The 27,194-nt window shown below is 43.7% G+C and overlaps 2 protein-coding genes across 3 annotated transcripts in view; one reads left to right on the top strand and one right to left on the bottom strand.

Moving 5' to 3' along the window:
- Positions 1–421: 421 nt before the first annotated feature.
- tyw3 (tRNA-yW synthesizing protein 3 homolog (S. cerevisiae)) lies at positions 422–27,068 on the bottom strand. The gene is made up of 6 exons (XM_080195079.1): positions 26,817–27,068; positions 24,578–24,658; positions 23,576–23,674; positions 22,775–22,846; positions 13,153–13,286; positions 422–4,411 (listed from the first exon to the last, which is right to left on the bottom strand). The coding sequence occupies exons 1-6, from the start codon at positions 26,979–26,981 to the stop codon at positions 4,216–4,218; spliced, it is 747 nt and encodes a 248-aa protein (XP_080051205.1). The 5' UTR covers positions 26,982–27,068; the 3' UTR covers positions 422–4,215.
- cryz (crystallin, zeta (quinone reductase)) overlaps positions 27,025–27,194 on the top strand; it is a 70,147-nt gene continuing 69,977 nt past the window's right edge. The window contains exon 1 of one of the 2 annotated variants that reach the window (XM_080195077.1): positions 27,025–27,141. The gene's annotated coding sequence lies outside the window, so the exon portion shown is untranslated. The other variant, XM_080195076.1, reaches the window with a different exon arrangement.

Genomic DNA, 27,194 nt, shown 5'->3' with positions numbered 1-27,194 from the left:
TGAGGGACTTAAGGGTATTTTCATTGGAGAGAAGGAGGTTACGAAGTGACCTGATTGAGGCATATAAGATGATCAAAGGATTGGATAGGGTGAACAGTGGGATCCTTTTACCTCGGTTGGTGATGGCTAACACAAGGGCACATAGCTTTAAATTAAGGGGTGGCAATTATAGGACAGATGTCAGAGGTAGGTTCTTTACTCAGAGGGTAGTAAGGTCGTGGAATGCCCTGCCTACAGCAGTTGTGGACTCGCCAACTTTAAGGGCGTTCAAATGGTCAGTGGATAGGCATAAGGATAACATTGGAATAGTTTAGGTTAGAGGGCCATTAGATTGGTTCCACTGGTCGGCGCAACATCGAGGGCCGAAGGGCCTGTACTGCGCTGTAATGTTCTATGTTCTATAAAACTGCTCGTTCACCAATTTAGGGAAACACAACTTGTTTATTTACAGGTTAAAACTATACAGAGGCCTGCAGCCTCGTGACTGCAATCAGCTCCCAAGATGACTCCCCATCCTGCTTCCCGATGGGTTCCCCAGGTCATTGACACTTAAAAGGATAATCACCACAGATATGTTTAAACTTAACAAAAAATTCACACAATGCCACTCACTAAATCTGGTTAGCTGGAGGCCCAAAAAATATAATCCAGAAAACATGTACTGAAACCCCACCAGACATTTGAAAATTAATATTCACTATTAAAAAAAGTGACAAGACTGCTGGATTATCTGAAAAGCCAAGATGGCTCAGTAAGTTTCTTTGGGGAAGGAAACTTGATGTCTTTACTCTCTTGTGCCGTATAAGTGACTCCAGACACACATCAATGTGTTTGACTGTTAACTTCCCTGTGAAAGCCACATGGTTGTATCAAACTTGGTGCCATTCATGGTTAAGGCAGCTTTGCCCCCAGCATCTTGAGGACAACTGGTGATGAACAATAAATTCTGACCTTACCAGGTGACGCTTGCTTGCTGCTGAATCATCGAATCACAAACTACACAGGGAGACCTTTGGCGCATTGTGGCAATTCTTTGAAAGAGCCATCCAATTAGTCCCAACCCCTACCCTTGCCCTGTAAATCTTTTCCCTTCAAGTTTTCATCCAATTTCCTTTTGAAGTTATTATTCAATCTACCTCCTCTACAATTTCAGGAAGCACGCTGCACATCACAACAACTCAGAGTCAAAATTCTCATCTCCCCCTTTGGTTATTTTAACGATTCTCATCAATCCTGGGTTCCTCTGATTAACGACCTTCCTATCATGGCAAACACTTTATTTACTCCTTCAAAACCATTCCTGAACCACTCCAACCAAATCTCCCTTTAATCTTCTCTGCTCCAAGGGCAACAACCCCAACTTCTCCAGTCTCAGGACCACTGAAGTACCTTAGCACAAAAGAATAAAGACTGGGGGAGAGGAAGAAGTTCAGGTGCAGCCCAAGTATGGACAACTATGTAAGCAGCAGTATTAAGATTAAGATAAATGTTTGCAGTAAAAATAATTTTAAGCACGATTGGAGGGTCGGTACTAAGCGAGTAAAAGGTTAAGTCACCATAGTCCCAAATGGCCATAGACTGCTCTCCCTTTTGAGGGGGGAGCTGACTGGTGGTGATTTAACAAGAGGCAAGGGGCCAGATTGAGAAGGTGGGGCCTTCATGAATCATCTCAGTTGGTATGGAAATTGAACCCTCCTACTGGCGTAGCTCTGCATCACAAACCAGCTGTCCAGTCAACTGAGCTAAACTAAGTGAATGATGCACTGCTGGGAGGTCAGTACTAAAGGAATTTCTTTTTATATTCATTTGTATGACATGGGTGTCGCTGGCTAGCTTGCATTTAAAGTTTATTTATTAGTGTCACAAGTAGGCTTGCATTAACACTGCAATGAAGTTACTGTGAAAATCCCCTAGGTGCCAAACTCCAGCGCCAGTTTGGGTACACTGAGGGAGAATTTAGCATGACCTATGCACCTAGCCTAGCCAGCATGTCTTTCGGGATGTGGGAGGAAACCAGATCACCCAGAGGAAACCCACACACACACGTGGAGAACATGCAGACTCCACACAGATAGTGACCTAATCTGGGAATCGAACCTAGGTCCCTGGCACTGTGAGACAGCAGTGCTAACCACTGTGCCACCGTGCCGTCCTGTTCAATATTTATTGCCCATTCCTAATTACCCAAGGGCAGTTGAGAGTCAACTACATTACTGTGGCTCTGGAGTTACAGTAGGCCAGACCAGGTAAGGACAACAGATTTCCTTCCCTAAAGGACATTAGTGAACCAGATGGGTTTTTCCAACAATCGACAATGGTTTCACAGTCATCAGTAGATTCTTAATTCCAGATATTATTTATTGAATTCAAATTCCACCATCTGCTGTGGCAGGATTCGAACCCAGGTCCCCAGAAAATTAGTTGAGTTTCTGAATTAATAGTCCAGCGATAATACCACTAGGCCATCACCTCCCTGCGCTGTACCGTTGGAGGGTCAGTACTGAGTGGGCATAGTGTTGCCAGAGAGACAAGACTAATGGAATGCTGCACTGTGTGAAGGTCAGCACTGAGGGAGCACAGCACTGTCAGAGAGAGGGTCAGTACTGAGGGAGTGTCGCACTGTCAAAGGGTCAGTACTGAGGAAGTCCGGCATCATCAGAGGATCAGTACTGAGGGAGTCCGGCACCGTCAGAGGATCAGTACTGAGGGAGTCCTGCACTATCAGACGGTCAGTACGAAGGGAGTGCTGCACTGTCAGATGATCAGTACTGAGTGCTGCACTGTCAGATGGTCAGTACTGAGCGAATCCTGCGTTGTCAGAGGGTCAGTACTGAGGGAATGTTGCACTAACGGAGTACTGAGGGAATAGAGGGTCAATTCTAAGGGAGTGCTGCATTGACAGAGGGACAGTACGGAGGGAGTGCTGCACTGTCACAGAGTCAGTACTAAGGGAGTGTCACACTGTCAGAGGGACAGTACTGAGGGAGTGCTGCACTATCAGAGCGTCAGTACTGAGCGAGTCCCACACTACGAGAGAGGCAGTAGAGTTTTGAATAAATTCCAGCTTGACAGAGGGTGGAAATGGGAGCCCAGCCAGTATTGTGTTGGATTAATCAAGATGCAACAAAGCCATGACTCAGGGTCTCCACAGTGAATGAGCTGAAACAAGGGCCAAGTCATGGAAATAGATGGTCTTAGTGATGGCGATAGCATGTGCTCAGAAGGTCGCCTCAGGGTTAAAAATGATAACAACTTTATGAACACTGCTGTTAGGGAGAGGAATGGAATCAGCAGGCTAGGAAAATGTCTTGGAATGGGAGCGGAAAACCATGGCTTCAGTTTTCCCAATATTTAACTAAAGGAAATTTCTGCTCATCCAGTACTGAGCAGGAATGGAGCACCAGTGAGCAGAGTGACTGTTACTAACATTGCATTTATACATTATGAATGAACTACGCAACCATCGGCCACGTGCTATATACAAACGGTATCCTCAGCATTTACTTTTGAAATTATGGAAGAGTTGTATCCGTGGATTGCTATTTCCGACACTAAATGCCTAATTACCCCCATAATTGGAATAGGAAGAAGTCATCTGTCTTGTTGGATTTTAGTGAACCATCAAATCTCTGGTATGGTTCACAAAAAAACGAACAAAAACGTCATCAATGTCGTAAACAAATACAAATGTGGTTTCTAATTTAAACCAGAGGCATAGTTTTACAATCCTCTGGGCCTTGGCAAGCCACACCTGCCTGTCCAGCAAAATGAAAATAAATCCCTGACAGAATCTATTTAATTGGCTGTGGAGCATGTTCCATTTACTTTCAAGGAATTTATATCTTGCTTACTGTACGCATTTCGATTGCCTATTGCTGACCATTGGATGTCTTTGATGACTTTTCCATCCAATCTTCTCACATTGAACCAAATTTTCAACCAATATGACCCTAAGTGTCAATATCTCTCCCAGCTCATGTCATTTTAATTGTATCAGGTTTATTAAAAAAATGAGCCAGGATGAAATTTACTTCATAAAAATAGCCCAAACAGGAATAGAATCACAAAACTGAAAGCATCAGAACTCATTAAATCCTCCCAACTGCTTTTAGGATGATTAATTTTGCAGATATCAGTCATGTTCCTACAGGCTCTCCAACTGCGTTCAGGGGCTGCGCTTTCCTTACATTCATTCCGGGGATTAGAAAGTTGTGATCACGTGGTGCCCATCAGAAAGGAGAGGTCACTCTCACAATCGCTGTGGGCTGTCAGCTCGCCATTCCCTCGTTCCTTCTTCGCAGTTCTGTGTCTTCTCCTGCGGGTGTAAACAGAAGCTGCAGTGCTCACATTTCTATCAAGCGGTTCAGGAGAGACGGGGTCACTTAGGGCAGACTGAAGGCCAGAGTAAAACCTAGAATTCAAACAAGAATTTAAATGGTGATGAACAGGTTGATCAGACTAAATGAAAGAGAAACTGTTTTCACTGGCAAGGGGATTGATAACCAGAGGGCACAGATTTAAGATCTTCTGTGAATTGTCAGGAGGGAGATTTTTTTTCAAAGCAGCAAATGTATTGCCTGAAATGGCGATGGAAACAGATTCAGTAACAACTTTCAAAGGGAAGTTGGAGGAGGAAAATTTTACGGGGCTATAGTAGAAGACCAGGGGAATGGAATTACTTGGATAGCTCTTTCAAAGTGCTAGCATTCATAAAAAAGACTGAATAACCTTGTGCTGTAAGATTCTGAGAATCTGAGATGCCGTTAGTGAATCCCTGAGTAACAATTTGAGGCAGTGTGCTTGTCCACCGACATGTCATGAAAAAAATCCTCTCTCAGTTTGACTGAAATGAGTGGCATGGTGGCACAGTGGTTAGTATTGCTGTCTCACAGGGCCAGAGACCCGGGTTCAATTCTGCTGTCTGTGTGGAGTTTGCATATTCTCCCCATGTCTGCATGGGTTTTTTCCAGCTGCTCTGGTTTCCTCCCACTGTCCAAAGGTGTGCAGGTTAGGAAAACTGACCATGTTAAATTGACCCTAGTGTCAGGGGGAATTAGTAGGGTAAATACATGGGGTTACGGGGATAGGGCCCGGGTGGGATTGTGGTCAGTGCAGGTTCGATGGGTTGAATGGCCTCCTTCTGCACTATAGGGATTCTATGGTTTCTATGAAAATCAAAAACCACGATCTATAGTGCTTTTAAAAGTAGATAACAAAAACTCATTTGTCAGCTGTGGCTCAGTGGGTAGCATTCTTGCCAAGTCGGAATGTTATAGATTCAGGTCTCGCTCCAGGGACTTTCAACATTAAATACAGACTGCCACTCAGTCTAGGACTGCCCTTGAGATGGATCATTAAACCAACAATTTATTTTTTCTTCAGGTGCACATAAAAGAACCATGGCACCCCAGTGCCCAAACTGATATCTATCCTTCAAACAAATTCACTGAAGTGGATTACCTGGTCATTACCTTGTTGTTTGTGGGATACATACGATCATATGAGTTAGGAGCAGAGGTCGGCCACTGGGCCCTTCGAATCTGCTCCACCATTCAATACAATCATGGCTGATCTGGTTTTAACCTCGACTCGACATACGCAACCTACTCCCAATAACCTTTCACGTTCTTACTCATCAAGAATCTTTCTCGTTCTGCCTTAAAAACATTCAAAAATTCTGCTTCCACTGCCTTTTCAGGAAGACTCACAACCCTCAGAGTGAAATAGCTTTTCCTCATTCCTGTCTTAAATGTCTAAATCTATCTTAATCTTTTTAAACAATAACCTTCTAACTGTGTATTCTCACATAAGAGGTAACATTCTGTCCACATTCACTCTGTCAAGATCCCTCAGGATCTTGTTTCAACCAAGTTGCCTCTTAGTCCAATAAACACCAGCAGATCCAAGCCCAGCCTGTCCAGCCCATTACAGGTGTTGGTCTAATGAACTGCTTCCAATGTATTTACATGTTTCATTAAAGGAGATGAGTACTGTACACAGTACTCTAGATGTAGTCTCACCAATGCCTTATATAAGCATCTTGGGCTGTATGTAAATTGGCTGCCATGTAATTTTGTGAAGGGGAGGTCGTGTCTCACGAACTTAATCGAGTTTTTCGAGGAAGTGATGAAGATGACTGATGAGGGTAGTTGTCTACTTGGACTTCAGTAAGGCCTTTGACAAGGTCCCTCATGGCAGAGTGGTGCAGAAGGTGAAGTCGCATGGGACCAGAGGTGAGCTGGCAAGGTGGACACAAAACTGGCTCGGTCAAAGAAGACAGAGGGTAGCAGTGGAAGGGTGCGTTTCTGAAGGGAGGGCTGTGACAAGCGGCGTTCCTCAGAGATCAGTGCTGCGATCTTTGCTGTTTGTAATGTATATAAATGATTTGGAAGAAAATCTAAGTAGTTTGATTAGTAACTTGCAGACACAAAAGTTGGTGGATTTGAGAATAGCAATGAGGACCATCAGAAGATACTGCAGGATATAGATCAGTTGGACACTTGGGCAGAGAGATGGCAGATGGAGTTTAATTCGGATAAATGTGAGGTAATGCATTTTGGAAGGTCTAATACAGATAGAAAGTGTATAGTAAATGGCAGAACACTTAGGAGTATTGATAGGCAAAGAGATCTGGGTGTACAGGTACACAGGTCACTGAAAGTGGCAATACAGGTGGAGAACATAGAACATAGAACATTACAGCGCAGAACAGGCCCTTCGGCCCACGATGTTGCGCCGACCAGTTTTTTTTTTAAAAAAAACACTGACCCACTAATCTAAACCAATCCCTTTTCGTCCATAAACCTATCCACAGCTCTCTTAAACGCCCCCAAACTAGGCGCATTTACAACCGCAGCAGGCAGGGCATTCCAATCCCTCACCACCCTCTGGGTAAAGAACCTACCCCTGACATCCGTCCTATAACTACTACCCCTTAATTTAAAGCCATGCCCCCTCGTGCTAGCATTCTCCATCCGAGGAAAAAGGCTATCACTGTCCACCCTATCTAAACCTCTAATCATCTTATATGTTTCAATAAGATCCCCTCTTAGCCTCCTCCTTTCCAGCGAAAACAACCCCAAATCCCTCAGTCTCTCCTCATATGACCTCCCCTCCATACCAGGCAACATCCTGGTAAACCTCCTCTGCACCCTCTCCAAAGCCTCCACGTCCTTCCTGTAATGTGGGGACCAGAACTGCACACAGTACTCCAAGTGCGGCCGCACCAGAGTTGTGTACAGTTGCAACATGACGCTGCGACTCCTAAATTCAATCCCCCTACCAATAAATGCCAAGACACCGTATGCCTTCTTAACTACCTTATCTACTTGATTCCCAACTTTCAGGGATCTATGTACACATACACCTAGATCCCTCTGCTCCTCCACACTATTCAAAGTCCTCCCATTAGCCCTATACTGAACACATCTGTTACTCCTACCAAAATGAATTACCTCACACTTCTCCGCATTAAACTCCATCCGCCACCTCGCGGCCCAGCTCTGCAACCTAAGTCACCCTGCAAACTATGACACCCTTCCTCACAATCTACCACACCACCGACTTTGGTGTCATCAGCAAACTTACTAATCCACCCAACTATACCCACATCCAGATCATTAATAAAAATTACAAACAGCAGTGGCCCCAAAACAGATCCCTGAGGCACACCGCTCGTAACCGAACTCCATGACGAATATTCACCACCAACCACCACCCTCTGTCTCCTATCTGCCAGCCAATTCCTGATCCAAGTACCTAGATTACCCCCAATCCCATACATCTGCATTTTCTGCAGAAGCCCACCATGGTGAACCTTATCAAACGCCTTACTAAAATCCATATATACCACATCAACTGCCTTACCCCTATCCCCCTCTTTGGTCACTTTCTCAAAGAACTCAATAAGGTTAGTAAGGCACGACCTACCTGCTACAAAACCATGCTGACTGTCTCTAATCAATTCATTACTCTCCAAATAACTATAAATCCTATCCCTAATAATTCTTTCTAAAACCTTGCCCACAACAGAAGTAAGACTCACTGGTCTATAATTCCCGGGGAAGTCTCTGTTCCCCTGTCAAGGTAGTCAAGGGGGCATACGGCATGCTTGCCTCCATCGGCCGGGGCACTGAGTTTAAAAATTGGCAAGTCATGTTGCAGTTTTATAGAACCTTAGTTAGGCTGCACCTGAAATATAGTATTCAATTCTGGTCGCCACACTACCAGAAGGATGTGGAGGCTTTGGAGAGGGTACAGAAAAGATTTACCAGGATGTTGCCTGGTATGGACGGCATTAGCTATAAGGAGAGGTTGGAGAAACTTGGTTTGTTCTCACTGAAACGAAGGATGTTGAGGGGCGTCCTGATAGAAGTCTACAGGAGTGGATAGTCAGAAGCTATTTCCCAGGGTGGAAGGATCAATTACGAAAGGGTACAGGTTTAAGGTGTGAAGGTCAAGGTTTAAAGGAGATGTACGAAGCAGGTTTTTTACACAGAGGTGGTGGATGCCTGGAACCTGTTGTCGGGAGAGGTAGTGGAAGTAGATATGATAGTAACTTTTAAGAGGCGTGTTGACAAATACATGAATAGAATGTGAATAGAAGGATATGGTCCCCGTAAGGGTAGGAGGTGTTAGTTCAGTCAGGCAGCATGGTTGGTGCAGGCTTGGAGGGCTGAAGGGCCTATTCCTGTGTTGTAATTTTCTTTGTTCTTTATATCCTGCATTACAACAGTGACCATATTTTGGAAGTACTTCAAAAGACCTATACAAATGCAACCAAAAGAGAAAATGCTGGAAAATCTCAGCAAGTCTGACAGCATTTGTAAGGAGAGAAAACAGCTAATATTTCAAGTCCAGATGACCCTTTGTCAAAGCTATCTCACGGAATCGAGGGTGAGGTATCTAAATGGATACAAAATTGGCTTCTTGACAGAAGCTAGAAGGTGGTTGTAGAGAATTGTTTTTCAAACTGGAGGCCTGTGACCAGCAGTGTGCCTCAGGGATCAGTGCTGGGTCCACTGTTATTTCTCATTTATATTAATGATTTAGATGAGAATATAGGAGGCATGCTTAGTAAGTCTGCAGATGGCACTAATATTGGTGGCATAGTGGACAGTGAAGAAAGTTATCTCCAATTGCAACGGGATCTTCATCAATTGGACTTCTGGGCTGACGAATGGCAGATGGAGTTTAATTTAGACATATGCGAGGTGATGTATTTTGGTAGATTGAATCAGGGCAGGACTTAGTCAGTTAATGGTAGGGCGTTGGGGAGAGTTCATACTCCTTGAAAGTGGAGTCACAAGTAGACAGAGTGATGAAGAAGGCATTCGGCATTCTTGGTTTCATCAGTCAGCACACTGAACACAGGAGTTGGAGTGCCTTGTTGAAGTTGTACAAGACATTGGTAAGGCCTTCCTTGGAATATTGTGTGCAATTTTGGTCACCCTATATATTAATAGGATAGGATAGGTATTAATAGGATATTATTAAGCTAGAAAGAGTGCGGAAAAGATTTACTAGGATGCTACCAGGACTTGATGGATTGAGTTATAAGGAGGGGCTAGATAGACTGGGACTTTTTCCTCTGGAGCACAGGAGGCTGAGGGGTGATCTTACAGGGGTCTATAAAATAATATGGGGCACAGATCAGCTAGATAGTCAATATCTTTTCCCAAAGGTAGTGGAGTGCAAACCTAGAGGGCATAGGTTTCGGGTGAGAGGGGAGAGATACAAAAGTATCTAGAAGGGCAATTTTTTCACACAGGGGTGGTGAGTGTATGGAACAAGCTGCCAGAGGTAGTATTAGAGATGGGTATAATTTTGTCTTTTAAAAAGGATTTAGATAGTTACTTGGGTACGATGCGTATAGAGGAATGTGGGCCAAATGCGGGCAATTGGGATTGGCTTAGGGGTTTTAAAAAAAGTGGGGGGAATGGACAAGTTGGGTCGAAGAGCCTGGTTCCATGCTGTAAACCTCTATGATTCTATGTGGATGAGTGGAGTGTCTGGCAGAAGGACTTAACTAGCCAGCTGCCTCTCAACAAGAAATAGTGATGGAAAAAGCAGGGCACCAGTCACACCTTCCATTTGTCTGTCCTTAAAAGTCCACAAGATGGACAAGCATTAAAAAAGAAATGCAAATAGCAATTACAGCATTTACATTTCATAGCCAATCATCATGGTGAAAGCTGCTTTGAAAACCAATCTGGATGATTCCAGTTAAATCATTTAAATTTTATTCAAATAAATTGAGGAGTGGCAGGGCAGGTTTAAGAAAAGCCTGCAGTGCCACAGATGTTTTCTGTTTAAATGGTGCTACCCTTCATCTCAATCAGAGCCTTGCAATTCTCTCAAGCATTAAGATATGTTATCTGGTTGACTCCAAAGGGATGTTTTGAAATATGGATCCATGGTTAAAAAGAAATGGTGCATCATGGAATGAAAGAGAGACTTGCATTTGTCAATTCTGTTATAGGATGTGAGCTTTGCTGGAAAGACCCTTGAGAAGGTGTTGGTGAGCCTTGTGGTGTAGATACACCCACAGTGCTATTAGGGAGAGAGTTCCAGGATTTTGACCCAATGACAATGAAGGAAGGATGATATAGTTCACAAATGGCTTGGCAAGGAACTTGCAGGTCGTGGTATTCCTATGTGAATTCAGCCTTGTCCTTCTGGGGAGTAGGGTTTGTGAGGTTGTAAGGTGCAGTGTGTCTTGTAGACACATTGCTGCCACTGTGTGGCAGTGTTGGAGGGAGTGAATGTTGAAGTTGACAACTGGGATGCTAATCAAGCGAGCTGCTTTGTCTGGGATGGTGACGAGCTTCTTGAAGGTGGCAGCATTTCCACATATCTTTTCTTTTATTTTGGCCTTGGAGGGAGTGCAGAGGAGGTTTACTAGGCTGATACCGGAGTTGAGGGGGTTGAACTATGAGGAGAGGCTGAATAAACTAGGCTTGTACTCATTAGACTTTAGAAGAATGAGGGGAGATCTCATTGAGACATATAAGATGATGAATGGGATGGATAGGATAGAGGTGGAGAGGTTCTTCCCGCTCAGAAAGGACAGTAGGACCAGAGGGCACAGCCTCAAGATAAAGGGGGGGCGGTTTAGAACGGAGTTGAGGAGGAACTTCTTCACTCAAAGGGTGGTGAATCTCTGGAATTCTCTGCCCGTTGAAGTGATGGAGGCTGCCTCGCTAAATATATTTAAGACGTGGGTTGATAGGTTTTTGATAGGTAAGGGGATTAAGGGTTATGGGGAGAGGGCGGGAATGTGGAACTGAGACATGACAGATCAGCCATGATCTTATTGAATGGCGGGGCAGGCTCGAGGGGCTAGATGGCCTACTCCTGCTCCTATTTCTTATGTTCTTACGTTCCTCTGGGTGGTAGAAATTTCAGCTTTGGATCATGTTTTGCCACCAGTTTATCTGTGACTTTTCCAGTTCTGAGGAAAATCATCCAGCTGGAAGATTAACTCTGTTACTCACTCTATAGACGCTATCAGACCTGGTTTTATTTATTGAGGAATTCCTTTTCATTGTGAAGCTCACACAGCGGTAAGAAACAGTCATTCCCTAGCTGGGAATCAAATCCGGACCATAGTGGTGAAAGCGCTGAATTCTAACCACTCGTCCACCAGGGAAGCTGACAAACTTCAAAATGCTTCACATTCAATGAAGAATGTTTGATTTGTAATCACTATCTAATTTGCAGCCAATGTACACAGCAAGTTCCTACCAACAATGTGATAAGGAACTAATCCAATACTTTTGGTAATTTTGATTGAAGGATTAACTATTATCCACAACGCTGGGAAAAGCTCGTGTGCTCCTCTAAGCGGTACAGTGGTTAGCACTGCTGCCTCACAGCACGCGTCAGCTGGATTCAACTTCCTTGGGTCACTGCCTGTGTGGAGCTTGCACATTCTCCCTGTGTCTGTGTGGGTTTCCTTTGGATGCTTCAGTTTCCTCCACAGTCTAAAGATGTGTAGGTTCAGTGGATTAGTCATGCTAAATTGTCCCTTACCAGGTTGGGTTAGATTAGCCATGATAAATGCGCAGGATTAAGGAGGGGAGGGGTTGGGTGAGATGCGCTTTTGGACAGTTGATGCTTGATGGATCGATTGGCCTCTTTCCGCACGAAAGGGATTCTATGGTTCTTTCTTGCACTAATGTCAGGATATCATTTACAGTCCACCCCATGCGTATCTGAAGATATGAATTAGGGGCAGCAGTAGGTCAATCAACTCCTTGAGCCTTCACCGCATTCAATAAGATCCCAGCTGATCAGAGTATGGTCTCAACTCCACATTCCCTCAATAAACTTGGACACCGTTATTAGTCAAAATCTATCTCAGCCTTAAAATATCCAATGAACCTTTCTCCATTGCCATCTGGGGAAGAGTTCCAAAGACGCATGGCACTCAGAAAATACTTATCTCAGTTTTAAATTGGAGACTACTTATTTTTAAACTGTGTCCCCTAATTCCAGCATCCACCCAGTCATGTTCCCTCAATAAGATCATCTCTCATCCTTCCAAATTCTAATGGTACAGATCCATTGGCCAACCGCTCCTCATGATTACACCCCCATCGCACTTATCAGTTGAGTGGACCTTCTCTAAACTGCTTCTAACAAATTTCTTAAATAAGGCAGCCAAAATTGGTCACAGTATTCCAGATGAGGTCTCACCAATGCCCTATACAATGGTAGCAAAACATCCCTACTTTTAAATTCCAGTCTGGAATGTTTTGCTACCATTGAATTGCTACAAAAGACAGATGGTTGGGGCTGTGATTTGACATTTTATTTGAAAGATAGTGCTCCCTTGGCATCACACCACCAACTGTCCAGTGCCTCCTTGACACTGTACTTACAATAGTGCATTGGCCCTTGGCATTGCTCCACTGACAGTACGTCCGCCCCCACCGACAGTGCAGTGCCCTCTTGATAACACTGCTTCGACAGTGTAATGCCCCTTCAGTGTCACCCCTCCACCAACAGTGTGAATATGACTTCAACCCATGACCTCTGACTCCAAGGCAAGAATGCTGCTTGCAGAGCCACAGCTGGCACAAGTAAAACACATTCTCTCCAAGTCCGATATTGCTCAGAGATTTTACTGCCCTGGAATTATGGTTCTACCTTTCTATCCTCTTTTGATTTTCCTCCATTTTCTGATTTGCCACTTGCACAAGATAATCGATGTACTCTTCATTCACCAACACTGTCCCTTGATGGCATAAAGGAACCTCCAAACAGTGGGTACTGCGAACAGCCTGGTGACCAGAAGAAACAAATCTTAAAGTAGTTTCTGCTTCTCAAAGGAAGGGATGTTAATACAGTTTCTGTTCATGCAGGGTCCTGACGACTGCTGAATCAGGATCCACCTATATTTTCCTGGGATAGAAAATACGCGTCCACAAACTGTTCACATTCTGCCTTCTTCTACAGATCTCTCCTATTCCCAGTCCCTCAGATGTTCACCATATCTCAGCCCCAATTTATTTGTAATTTATTTGTAAATGACAAGATGACTATGGGGAGATAGAATTAGTAAGTTTGTGGATGTTACGAAGATTGGCTGGGTGGTTAACAGTGAGGTTGAATATCTTGGGCTAAATGACTGTGGCCAAATTCCCCTGCAACTCGATTTTCAAGTTTACCGATGACACCACCATAGTGGGTCAGATCTCAAACAATGACGAGACAGAGTACAGGAATGAGATAGAGAATCTGGTGAACTGGTGCAATGACAATAATCTTTCCCTCAATGTCAACAAAATAAGAGAGATAGTCATCGACTTCAGGAAGCATAGTGGTGAACATGCCCCTATCTACATCAACGGGGACGAAGTAGAAAGAGTCAAGAGCTTCCAAGTTTTTAAGTGTTCAGATCACCAACAACCTGTCCATGCCGACATTATTGTTGAGAGAGCCCATCAACACCTCTACTTTCTCAGAAGACTAAGGAAATTTGGCATGTCAGCTACGACTCTCACCAACTTTTACAGATGCACCGCAGAAAGCATTCTTTCTGGTTGTATCACAGCTTGGTATGGCTCCTGCTCTGCCCAAGATCGCAAGAAACTACAAAATGCATAGGTGTAGAAATAGTCCAATCCATCACGCAAACCAGCCTTCCATCCATTGACTCTATCTACACTTTCTGCTGCCTTGGCAAAGCAGCCAGCATAATTAAGGACCCCACGCACCCAAGACATTCTTTCTTCCACCTTCTTCCATTGGGAAAAAGATACAAAAGTCTGAGGTCATGTACCAACTGACACAAGAACAGTTCTTCCCTGCTGCTGTCAGACTTTTGAATGGACCTAACCTTGCATTAAGTTGATCTTTCTCTACACCCTAGCTATGATGTGACACTACATTCTGCACCCTCTTGTTTCCTTCTCTGTGAACGGTGTGCTTTGTCTATACAGCACACAAGAAACAATACTTTTCACTATATGCTAATACATGTGACAATGATAAATCAAATCAAAATCAAATCAAATCAAACAGGAAGATATAGACGGAATGGTCAAATGGGCAGATAAGTGGTAGATAGAGTTTAACCCTGAAAAGTGTGAGGTGACATGATTTGGAAGGAATAATTTGATAAGAAGTATCCAATGAAAGACAAGACACAAAGAAGTTCTGAGCAACACAGGGACCTTGGTGTATTTGTCCATAGATCTTTGAAGGTGCAAAAGCATGTTAGTGAGGTGGTGAAAAAGGCATATGGGATACTTGTCTTTATCAATCAAGGCAGAAATTACAAATGCATGGTAGTCATGTTGGAGTTGTGTGTGAAATTGAAGTACTGTGTGCAGTTCTGGTCACTGCATAACAGAAAGGATATATAAAGAACAAAGAACAATACATCACAGGAACAGGCCTTCGGGCCTCCAAGCCTGCACCGATCATGTGTTTCTAACTAGACCATCCTTTTGTATCCTTCTATTCCCAGTCTGTTCACATGGCCATCTAGATAAGTCTTAAATGACCCTAGTGTGTCTGCCTCAATCACCTTGCTTGGTAGTGCATTCCAAGCCTCCACCACCCTCTGTGTAAAATACGTCCCCTACATATCTGTTTTGAACCTCACCCCCCCCCCCCCCCCCCCCCCCCCCCCCCAGGCTTGTGACCCTTTGTGTTTGTCATTTCCGACCTGGGAAAAAGCTTCCAACTGTTCACTCTATCTATAGAACATAGAACATTACAGCGCAGAACAGGCCCTTCGGCCCACGATGTTGCGCCGACCAGTTAAAAAAAAAACAACAACAATGACCCACTAACCTAAACCAATCCTTTTTCGTCCATAAACCTGTCCACAGACCTCTTAAACGCCCCCAAACTAGGCGCATTTACAACTGCAGCAGGCAGGGCATTCCAATCCCTCACCACCCTCTGGGTAAAGAACCTACCCCTGACATCTGTCCTATAACTACCCCCCCTTAGTTTAAAGCCATGCCCCCTCATGCTAGATTTTTCCATCAGAGGAAAAAGGCTATCACTATCCACCCTATCTAAACCTCTAATCATCTTATATGTTTCAATAAGATCCCCTCTTAGCCGCCTTCTTTCCAGCGAAAACAACCCCAAATCCCTCAGCCTCTCCTCATAGGATCTCCCCTCCATACCAGGCAACATCCTGGTAAACCTCCTCTGCACCCTCTCCAAAGCCTCCACATCCTTCCTGTAATGTGGGGACCAGAACTGCACACAATACTCCAAGTGCGGCCGCACCAGAGTTGTGTACAGTTGCAACATAACGCTACGACTCCTAAATTCAATCCCCCTACCAATAAACGCCAAGACACTGTATGCCTTCTTAACAACCTTATCTACTTGATTCCCAACTTTCAGGGATCTATGTACACATACACCTAGATCCCTCTGCTCCTCCACACTATTCAAAGTCTTCCCGTTAGCCCTATACTCAACACATCTGTTATTCCTACCAAAGTGAATTACCTCACATTTCTCTGCATTAAACTCCAATGCCCTTCTATGCCCAATCTATGCCCTTCATAATTTTATAAACTTCTATTAGGTCACCCCTCAACCTCTGTCTTTCCAGGAAGAACAACCCTAGTTTACTCAATCTCACCACATAGCTAAGATCCTCCAAACCATGCAGGTGGATGTAGCTGTTACTAGGGGGCATAACTATAAGGTTCATGGTGGGAGATAATAGGAGGGATGTCCAAGGTAGATTCTTCACTCAGAGAGTGGTTGGGGTGTGGAATGCACTGCCTGCTGTGATAGTGGAATCGGACACTTTAGGAACTTTCAAGCGGTTATTGGATAGGCACATGGAATGATAGGGAGTGGGATAGCTTGATCGTGGGTTTGGACATAGCTTGGCACAACATCGAGGGCCGAAGGGCCTGTACTGTGCTGTATTGTTCTATGTTCTAGATAATTTGCCTGTGATAGCTTAGCTTCTGAAATTCAGAAACATACAGGAAATGATCCTGTGATTGGGAAGGTGATGGATATAGTACTGAAAGGAACAGCAGCAAAAATGCATTATATACGTACTAATTTGAAACTATTTGTGTCAAGAAATGTGAGTTGATCATCCAACGTAAGTGTCTATTGTGGGGAATCCAATGATCATTCCTCCTAATCAAAATGGAAGAGTTCCTGAATAACTATATGCAGGACATTCTGGTATAGTCTGGATGAAAGAATTGGCATGTAGTTATTCTTGGTTGGGTCTGAATGTTCGGGTTGAAGAAAAAATGTGTGTCACACAAATAAGAAATATGTCACCATTGTCTCCTTTAAACACTCGGGAGTGGTCTAAAATGCTGTTGCAACAATTGCATGTAGATCTTTTTGGTCCTTTTGTGAGTTATATGTTCTTAGTCATAATTGATTTACTCTCGAAATGGCCAAAAGTTATCATGCGACCTACTTCAAATGAGTAAACCATTGGAAAACCTGATTAAATTTTTGTAAGATTTGGTAAACCAGAACAGATTGTCAGCGATAATGGTTCACAGTTTAGTTCAAGAGTTTGAGGATTATCTTAAAGTAATTGATATTCAGCATATAAAATCTGCACCTTACTTTCTGTCATCCAAAGGATGAGTTAAAAGAATCATAGAATGCTTGAAAGATTCTTTAAAAGCTTCAAAACATTAAGGTTCATTCTCACAGTGAATGAATAGCTTTTTGGCATCTTATCACTACTCATGCAACTACACAAAGTTCACCTTGTTACTCTTCAAGAGAAAGTTGAGAACCACATTTGATTTGTTATTAACTCCAGAAACTTCAGAGTTAGTAGAACATCAACAACAACCTCAAGTTGTTGGGTGAGAAATGAGGGCAAAACAACACTCACTTCGACAAGGAGATCGAGTGTTAGTGTATAATTATGTCATTAGTGGTAAACGGGTGCCTCATAGTGGGGCAATTTCTTACATGGTTCAAATTAAAAATGAGCTAGTTTGGCAACGCCATGCTGACCAATGTTTGTCATTTCACAATAATTTCTCAGAATCATCTTCAAAAGTACCAACTTTAATTAGTCTCCAGTTATGAATCTGAGTTGCTTGATGATTGTGTCAATGCTGCTATACTATGTGAGAATAATGCAGAATTAGTTCCAAGTGTCTACAGAAGTTCTAAATCATACTTCTGGGGTCAAAGATAGTGAAATTCCAGAACATCATATCCAACCAAGCAGGAACAGAAGTCTCCCGATCAATTTTCTTATTGACTATGTATAATGATTAATGCTGCATAGTATTGTCTGGAGTATTATTGATCTTATGTGTATGATAGTAATTTGTTATCATAGAGCACAGAAGTAAAGGGGGAGGGAGGGCTGTTCTTTTTTTTAAGTAGTGGTATGATTGTTTTAAGTGCAGGTCACATGATTTGATAGTGACATCACTGGAGCATTTCAGAGGCTCCTACTTTTGATTTCAGTTTGTACTCAGTGCAGTGCAGAGAACATCTCTGTCAATAAAACAATTGTGTGTTACTTTGAATCTACACGTGCAAACCACGTCTTTTTTTTGCTTGAAATCCACAACCCCTAACATGGTTAGGGCACAGTAAGAAGTCAGGGCATTATACCCTCTGTAAGTGGACCCCCTAATGAGTTGGTAAGATTTTTAAACTAGTTGACATTAAGGCACTGACAGAACCAGCAGCATTCAGTTAAATGACCAACAACTTCCCTGGACCCTCCATGCTGACACTATAGTTAAGAAAGCCAACCAATGTCTCTATTTTCTCAGAAGACTAAGGAAATTTGGCATATCCACTATGACTCTCACCAGCTTTTACAGATGCACCATAGAAAGCATTCTTTCTGGTTGTATCACAGCTTGTATGGCTCCTGCTCTGTCCAAGACCACAAGAAACTACAAAGGGTCGTGAACGAAGCCGAATCCATCACACAAACCAGCCTCCCATCCACTGACACTGTCTACACATCCCACTGCCTTGGAAAAGCAGTCATCATAATTAAGGACCCCATGCACACTGAATATTCTCTCTTCCATCTTCTTCTGTTGGGAAAAAGATACAGAAGTCTGACATCACGTATCAACCGACTCGAACAGCTTCTCCTGCTACTGTCAGGCTTTTGAATGGACCCATCTCATATTAAGTTGATCTTTCTCTACACCCTAGCTATGACTGTAACACCACATTCTGCACTCTCTCCTTTCCTTCTCTATGAACGGTATGCTTTGTCTGTATAGCCTGCAAGACACAATAAAACAGAAGCTTCTCAAGGACAATTAGGGATGGCCTCATCAGCTGCACTAAAACCCCAGGAATGAATGTTTAAAATTGTACATTGCTAATATACTGTAACTACTTTTAGCATTACTTCCCTCCCACCCCTGCTAACCCATCCCTCCTATGCATCCCCCTCTCCAAGTGTGAGGTTTTCAGTGTGAAACAAGACAACAGTCCAGGCTACGCACTTTGAAGGCCATCAAAAATTCACAAGTGCGTTGACAGAAGGTGAGCTGACACGATTGGTTGGTCATCCTGCCATCTAGTGGCACAAGCCAGGCAGTGAACACTCACGCTTTGTAGCTAGAATGATGATGATCAGTTTGAAAGCTGATTAGTGACTTGATTCCTGCTAAGTTTTCAGAAGTCAAACCTCAAGTTGGCAAAGATGAGCAATGTCAAGATGGGAGAAATAGGTATTCTAGTGTCAAAACTCATGATGTCATTTACAGGGTACAATTCAATTTTGGGAATTACTATATATACACGTGGTTATTTATACTTTCCTACATTAAAACTAGCTTCACGGTGTACGGAGATCATCAAGCACAATATAGAACATTACAGCGCAGTACAGGCCCTTCGGCCCTCGATGTTGTGCCAACCAGTGGAACTAATCTAATGACCCTCGAACCTAAACTATTCCAATATTATCCATATGCCTATCCAATGACCATTTGAATGCCCTTAAAGTTGGCGAGTCCACTACTGTTGCAGGCAGAGCATTCCACACCCTTACTACCCTCTGAGTTAAGAACCTACCTCTGACATCCGTCCTATATTTATTACCCCTCAATTTAAAGCTATGTCCCCTTGTGTTAGCCATCACCATCCAAGGAAAAAGCCTCTCATTGTCCACCCTTCCTAATCCTCTGATCATCTTATATGCCTCAATGAAGTTATCTCTTAACCTTCTTCGTTCTAACGAAAACAACCTCAAGTCCCTCAGCCTTTCCTCGTAAGACCTTCCCACCATACCAGGCAACATCCTGGTAAATATAAGTAAAATAATATATAAAATGCACCATGCCCAGCACTGTGGAAGCCCAAGAGTTCAACTGCTCAATAATATGTGAGGGAAATTCATTTCCAAAGATCACTTTTAGATTCATTGTTTCTTGCATGCTATACAGACAAAACATACTGTTCATAGGAAAGAAAGGAAAGAGCGCAGAGCATGTTACAGTCATAGCTAGGGTGATGAGGAGATGCCAGTGTTGGATGGGGTAAATACAGTAAATAATCTCACGACACCAAGTTGAAATCCAACAGGTTTATTTGATAGCACAAGCTTTTGGAGCGCTGCTCCTTCATCAGGTGAGTGCAGGATTTTTTCACAAACGGGGCATACGTAGACATAGACTCAATTACAAGATAATGGTTGGAGTGCAAGTCTGAACAGATAATCAAGTCTTTACAGGTACAGACAATGTGAGTGGAGAGAGGGTTAAGCACAGATTAAAAATGTGTGAATTATTTCAAATCAGGATAGTTAGTGAGATTTTGCAAGCCCACACAAGTCACGGGGGTTACAGATAGTGTGATATGAATCCAAGATCCGGTTGAGGCCGTCCTCATGTGTGCGAAACTTGACTATCAGTTTCTGCTCAGCGATTCTATGTTGTTGTGTGTCTTGAAGGCCACCTTGGAGAACATGTACCGGAAGATCAGAGGCCATGAATGCCCGTGACTGCTGAAGTGTTCCCTGACAGGAAGGGAACACTCCTGCCTGATGACTGTTGGGCGGTGTTCATTCATCCGTTGTTGCAGTGTCTGCGTGGTCTCCCCAATGTACCATGCCACGGGACATCCTTTCCTGTAACGTATCAGGTAGACAATGTTGGCTGAATCGCAAGAGGATGTGCCGTGTTCCTGGTGGATGGTGTTCTCATGTGAGATGATGGGATCCATGTCGATGATCCAGCACGTTTTGCAGTGATTGCTGTGGCAGGGTTGTGTAGTGTTATGGTCACTGTTCTCCTGAAAGCTCGAGGTCACCTCCTGGAATCCAAACTCCCTCTTAAGAAACTGGAGTCTGGACGAGATTTTCCTGTGCAGATCCAGAGATCGCCCTGCTCCCGACGGGAAAATGTTATTGAACGTGCGGGTTAATGTATTTTGGAGGAATCCTGTGCAGTCCTGGCTGTGTGTGTTTTTCATTCCGAACCTATTTTTCAGTGTTTGCTGCTTACAATGGTCTGTTTGAGGTTGCGCGGCTGTTTGAAGGCAAGTAGTGGGGGTGTGGGGATGGTCTTGGTGAGATGTTCGTCTTCATCAATGATATATTGAAGGCTCCGGAGAATATGCTGTAGCTTCTCTGCTCTGGAGAAGTACTGGACGATGAAGGATATGCTGTTCGCTGTTTTCCATGTTTGTCTTCTGAGGTGTTTGGTGTGGTTTTTCACTGTGACGCGTCAGAACTGTCGTTTGATGAGTTGAGCGCCATATCCTGTTCTTATGAGATGTCTGTGTCTATTGCAATCCTCCTTATCTGGGCAGATCCTGTTCATAGGGGGAGCTTGTCTTTAGGAGATGGCTTCTTTAACGTGTTTAGGATGGAAACTGGAGAAGCAGAGCATCAAGAGGTTATCCATGGGCTAGCGGTACAGTGACTGAGGTGACTGTCCTTGATGGAGATGCACGCGTCCAAAAATGCAACCGATTCCAAAGAGTAGTCCAGGATGAATCTGATGGTGGGGTGGAACTTGTTGATGTCATCATGTAGTTGCTTCAGTGATTATTTGCCGTGAGTCCAAAGGAAGAAAATGTCATCGATGTATCAAGCGTATGGCGTCAGTTGAAGGTCCTGTGCGATGAAGAGGTCTTGTTCGAACCTGTGCAAGATGTTGGCATATTGTGGAGCAGATTTGGTCTCCATGGCTGTTCCATGTGTCTGGATGAAGAACTGATTGTTGAAGGTGAAGGCATTGTCATCCTGGATGAAGCAAATGAGTTGTAGAATTACATCTGGAAATTTGGCAGTTGTCGGCCTTGACTAAAAAGACAGTTGCAACAATGCCATCGTCGTGGGGGATGCTGGTGTAGAATGCCGAGACAGCCATTGTGACACTCACCTGGTGAAGGAGCAGCACTCCAAAAGCTTGTGCTACCAGATAAACCTGTTGGACTTTAATCTGGTGTCGTGAAACTACCTGCTAATACAAACCTGTTAATCGGAAGTCTGATAGCATATTTGGAAAGTATGAAATTCAGCAATGGCTACAGGTGCTTACAGCATTTTCTGACAGTAAAGCCAGATTCAAATCAACACTGACATTAATAACAAAGAAGACTGGAGAGTAGAAAGTGTTGACATGTTTTCTTCAGAGATGTTTAAAATTAGAAATTAACAGGGAAAAACTGTTTCCAAAGGTAGGAGGATTCACAACCAGACGACACAGGTTTAAGGTGACTTACAAAAGGACCAGTGGTGTCATGCTGCAAGTTGCAATGTGCTGCCTAAAAGGACAATCGAAGCCAATTCAATAACTCTCAAAAGGGAATTAGAAATATACTATGAAAAAATTTATATGGCTATCAGGAAACAGCAGGGGAATGGAACCAAATGGACAGTTCTTGAAGGAAGGCACAAACAAGATGAGCCAAGAAGCCTTCTCTGCTACATCATTCTGTGGAGATAATGACTCAATGCAAGAATTTTTAGGATTTGTTACAATGAGATGGGATAACAACTGGGACACAACCTCCCTAGGCTAAGCATGGCCTAAGGTAGGGACTCAGAATTCAATCGGAAGACAGTGAAAGTTGCACGGAGCATACAGCATGCTGCTGAATACATCATTCAATAACAGGGGCACAGTCTGTGATTACCAACATATGGAAACAATCAAGGGGAGACTAGTTTAGGTCATGCTCAGAATAGAATTCTAATAGCCTTCTCGTGATTAACTTGCAGGCCTTCAACTGGAGGGAATGTGATATAAAATTAAAATGTATAAATAATTTTTAGTGAAGTAATAACAGCAAATCCATTTACCATCATTATTTTGCCTTTCTTGCCAACTGTGATCCCCGAGTTCCTGAAGCCAGAGTTTATAGCGACAGAGTGCTGTAATCCAGAACAACAGCAGATGAGCAAATCAGGATATGTTTTTCTGCATAGATTGGATCTTCAAATTGCATATAGTTTAATTAAGGCAAGTGCCCTCATAACATTTTGATACGCAATGCAGTAGTTTTACAATACAGAAACAAGCCCTTCGGCTCAACTGGTCAGTGTTGGTGTTTATGCCCTCTCAAACCTTCTCCCACAATGTATCCTTTCCCTTTCTCCCTCGCGTATTTCTCTGGTTTCCCCTTGAGCACATTTATACCAGTGTATTTCCCAAATCCTTATAACATTTCCAAATACCTTGATCAGATCACCTCCCCCACCCCCCCAACCTTCGAAACAAGAAAGTATAAATCAAATTTATGTAACACTGCCTCATAATTTCATGTTAAAGCCTCTGTCATCTGGTGAATCTGCTCTGCATTCCTTCAGAAGGCCAATGTATCTTTCTGACATGTCGTACCAAGAATCGAACGCAGTGTTCAGCTAGGATCTGACCAAGGCTTCATAAATTGAAGCTTCACTTCCTTCCCTTTGTGATCCAGAATCCTGCAGATTAAAGGTTAATTTTCCATAAAGTCTTTATGATTACGTTCTATATAAGTTCAGGTCAAGGGGAAAGTGAGTGTTCAACACCAGCTCCAGTTCCTGCTTGTGCTGCTCACCTTGCTGGAGCAACCAAGGCAAACTCTCAACATCTGAAGTGAATGGTTGACTGATTCTTACCAGGAGTTGTGCGTCCTCCATCTTCCTGCACTGGACATGGAGAATAAATGGTTCAAATTTAAACACAGCATTGTCCTGTGCTTTCTGCAGTCCTGCAATCTATAGAGAATAGAGAAAAAGATAAAAAGTGACACACTAGTTCACACCAAGAATTTCCAGCATCTTTGTGCTTTTATTAAAGATTGTTTGGAATTGTGTAAAATTAGTGATACTGGGTATAGCCATTGCTTTAGTTCTGTACTTCTAGTTAACTTTATTGCTGTTTATTTTATAACTAAATAAACAATTATTTTATTTGAAGTTATCACAAAACATCTGGGACATTGTTCTCTGATTTTCAGACCTTTTACCAAATTGCAAAAATACACTTTTGTTTCATGTTTCCCTTCTGGGATTTGGAATAACTTGTCATTTGCTCTTCATTTAAAGGACTTGAGGTGATTGGTAAGGTGGTCTTGCAGAGCTGGCCTGGACATTGTGGGCCAAATGGCCTTTTCTTCCCTGCATGACTCTATGGTATTGGCTGCAATAGTTAAATGATGATTTAATAGACCAATTTTTAGAGAAACAATTTCTTCTGGTGGGAGAAAGGTCAGGATTATGGAGATGCAGTGTTTTCTTCCCGCACTAAGCAATATATAATTTGTTGCGTACATTAAAAACATTTATATATGCACCACTGCAAGGGTTGTAGGACTTAAGGAGATTAGAGATTGGGCAGGGAGGGGGGAATAGCAGGTTTACTATGCCATGCAAGGATAAGGAAAAACTGTCATTTCTAAATTGTGGAATAGATAGGAGAAGTGCAACCCACTGAACCAGGGCAAGACATTTGGTTATATTTTTTACAGACACTGTAACAAGCTATACCGCATTTAGAATGCAGCTATACAAAACTACAAGGATATGATTAATTATATATATGGTGAAATAAGTCGACAAGTGACAGTCTGTTGAAGAAAATCCTCTGACAGAACAAACTAGTGTCAAAGGGTGTCTTACCACATCTTCTTTCCGACATTTCTGATGTGTTACAAATAGCCAGGGGCAGTTTTGCTTCTGTACCTCAACCTGATCAGTGCCCTAAACAAATCAAAGGTATATTACATCAATAATTTACAGTATGGAGTCCATCAGAAAACAAAAGCTACATTAACCTGTCAGCTCACAATCTGTCAAACAGTAATTAACTGAAATGATTTTTACACTCTGTCTAAATACATGTAGCATTCGAAACAAAACAGATAAGCCAACGGCGCAAATGGAAAGGAGTAAGATTTGATAGTCATGACAGAGATATTGCTGCAGGATGACACATTGGGACCTGAATATTGAGGGGTACAGAACATTTAAGAAGAATAGGAAATTACAAAAAAAATGGGAGGAGTGGCTTTATTAATTAACGTAACATTAGCACATTAGAGAGGGATGGCCTGAGTTCAGGAACACAGGATGCAAAATGGATTTGGGTTTACATGAGAAATGGTATAAGCAAGTAGTTTGCAGGACTCAGGTACGGGCCCCCTAACAACGGATGGCACGGTGACTCAGTGGTTAACACTGCTGCCTCACAGTGCCATGGACCTGGATTCAATTCCCACCTCAATTAACTCTCTGTATGGAATTTGCACGTTCTCCCTGTATCTGTCTAGGTTTCCTCTGAGAACTCCAGTTTCCTCCCACCGTACAGAGATGTGTGGGCTAGGTTGATTGGCCGTGTTCAATTGCCCCTTAGTGTCAGGGTTGGCTCTAGAAGGGGCCTAACAGCTCCAAGGACCTGAGTTGTCTGCATAGAGTTTGCACATTCTCCCCGTGTCTGGGTGGGCACCCTCCGGGTGCTCCAGTTTCCTCCAACACTCCAGTGATGTGCAGGTTAGGTTGACTGGCCACGCTAAATTGCCCCTTAGTGTGCCAGGATGTTTAGGTTAGAGGGATTAGCAGGATAAACGTGAGGGGATAAGACCTGTGGTGGGATTGTGGTCGGTGCAGACTTAATGGACTGAATGGGCTCCTTCCGCACTGTCGGGTTTCGATGATTCTGAAACATAGAATCTCTACAGTGCAGAAGGAAGCCATTCAGCTCATCAAGTCGGTACTGACCGCAATCCCACCTAGACCCTATTCCTGTAACTCCACATATTTATCTTGCTAATCCCCTAACACTAGGGTCAATTTAACATGGCCAATCAACCTAACCAGCACATCTGGAAAGAAACAGCAGCACCCGAAAGAAACGCACGCAGACATGGGGAGAACGTGCAAATTCCACACTGACAGTGACCCAAGGCCAGAGTTGAACATGGGTCCCTGGCACTTTGCTAACCACTGTGCCACCCGTCTATGAGATTAGCAGGGTAAATGCTTGGGGTTACAGGGATAGTGCTTGGATGGGACTGTTGTCAGCGCAGGCTCAAGTTGCCAAATGGCTTCTTTCTGCACTGTAGGGATTCCGTGATTCTACAAAAAAAAATGATAGGATGTAATATAAAAGAAATACAGGGAACTTGTTAGAATGGTACAGTGATAATTATGGGCGATCTTAATCCACATGCAGACTAGAAAAATCAGATCAGATTATAGATGAGTAGTTCAAACAATGCTTTTAGTATAGTTGCTGAGAACAGCAAGTTCTGCAGCCAACCAGACAATGGGCCAAAATAGACCTAGAATTGCGTAATGTGATAAAACTAATTGAGAACCTTATAGGAAAGGAACTCCCAGGCAGCAGCGAGAGTGTATGATTGAATTGTACATTAAAATTGAACGGGAGACAGTGGGTTCAAGACTAGTTTTTTTGAACTTAAATAAGTTCAATTGTGAAAGCAGGACAGCAGGGATAGCTAAACGGAACTGGCAAATGATCTTAAGAGATGGATTAATATTAATGCGGTGGCAGAGGTTTAAGTGGATAAGGCCCTTGGTGCCTTTCTCTCAGTGCCCCTGTATCACACTGCCCCTTTCTCTGGGGTGCTGCTGTGTCACAGTGCCCCTGTCTCTTTGTGCCCTGTCTCAGTGCCCCTGTCTCTGTGTCCCCGTCTCTGGGTGCCCCCGTCTCACGCTGGCCCAGTCTCTGGGTGTCTCTGTCTCTCCGTGCCCTCTCTCCCGGTGCCCCGTCTCTGGGACCCGGTCTCTCGGTGCCCCTGTCACCCGGTGTCCTTGTCTCTCGGTGCCCCCTCTTTCGGTGCCCCATCTCTGGGGCTCTGTCTCCCGGTGCCCCCGTCTCCCGGTGTCCCTGTCTCACCCCCAGCAGCATCACTCGGCCTGAGCATGAGCTGGTGCTGCAGTATCTGTCAGACTGGTTCAGCCTGTCCAGCAAGCCGCTGATGGCCGGGTCCACTCCAGCCGCCCGGCTGCGGTCAGTGGCCGCTTGCAGCCGCTGCTCTTTGCGCATGCGGAAGGTGTCCATGCCGGCGGCGCGCGAGCTGGTTGCCGGGGAGACGGGGCTCGCGCCGGCTGGGTGACCGTTAACGGCGGCGGCGCGAGGTCGGGGACGGCGGCCTGCGGGTGACAGGGCGGCCGCTGGGCGGAGCGCGACCGCAATTCCCCAGTTCAAAACCCAGCCGCAGGTTTGCTGCTTTTCCTCTCTTTGACGGCTTGACTTTGAGTTTAATTAATCGCG

This window comes from Carcharhinus amblyrhynchos, chromosome 9 (assembly GCF_965287045.1).
Source record: "Carcharhinus amblyrhynchos chromosome 9, sCarAmb.v2.hapA, whole genome shotgun sequence".
NCBI classification, from domain to species: Eukaryota; Metazoa; Chordata; class Chondrichthyes; order Carcharhiniformes; family Carcharhinidae; genus Carcharhinus; species Carcharhinus amblyrhynchos.
The sequence above is the reverse complement of the archived record's forward strand: the minus strand, read 5'-3'. Positions and strand labels throughout refer to the sequence as shown.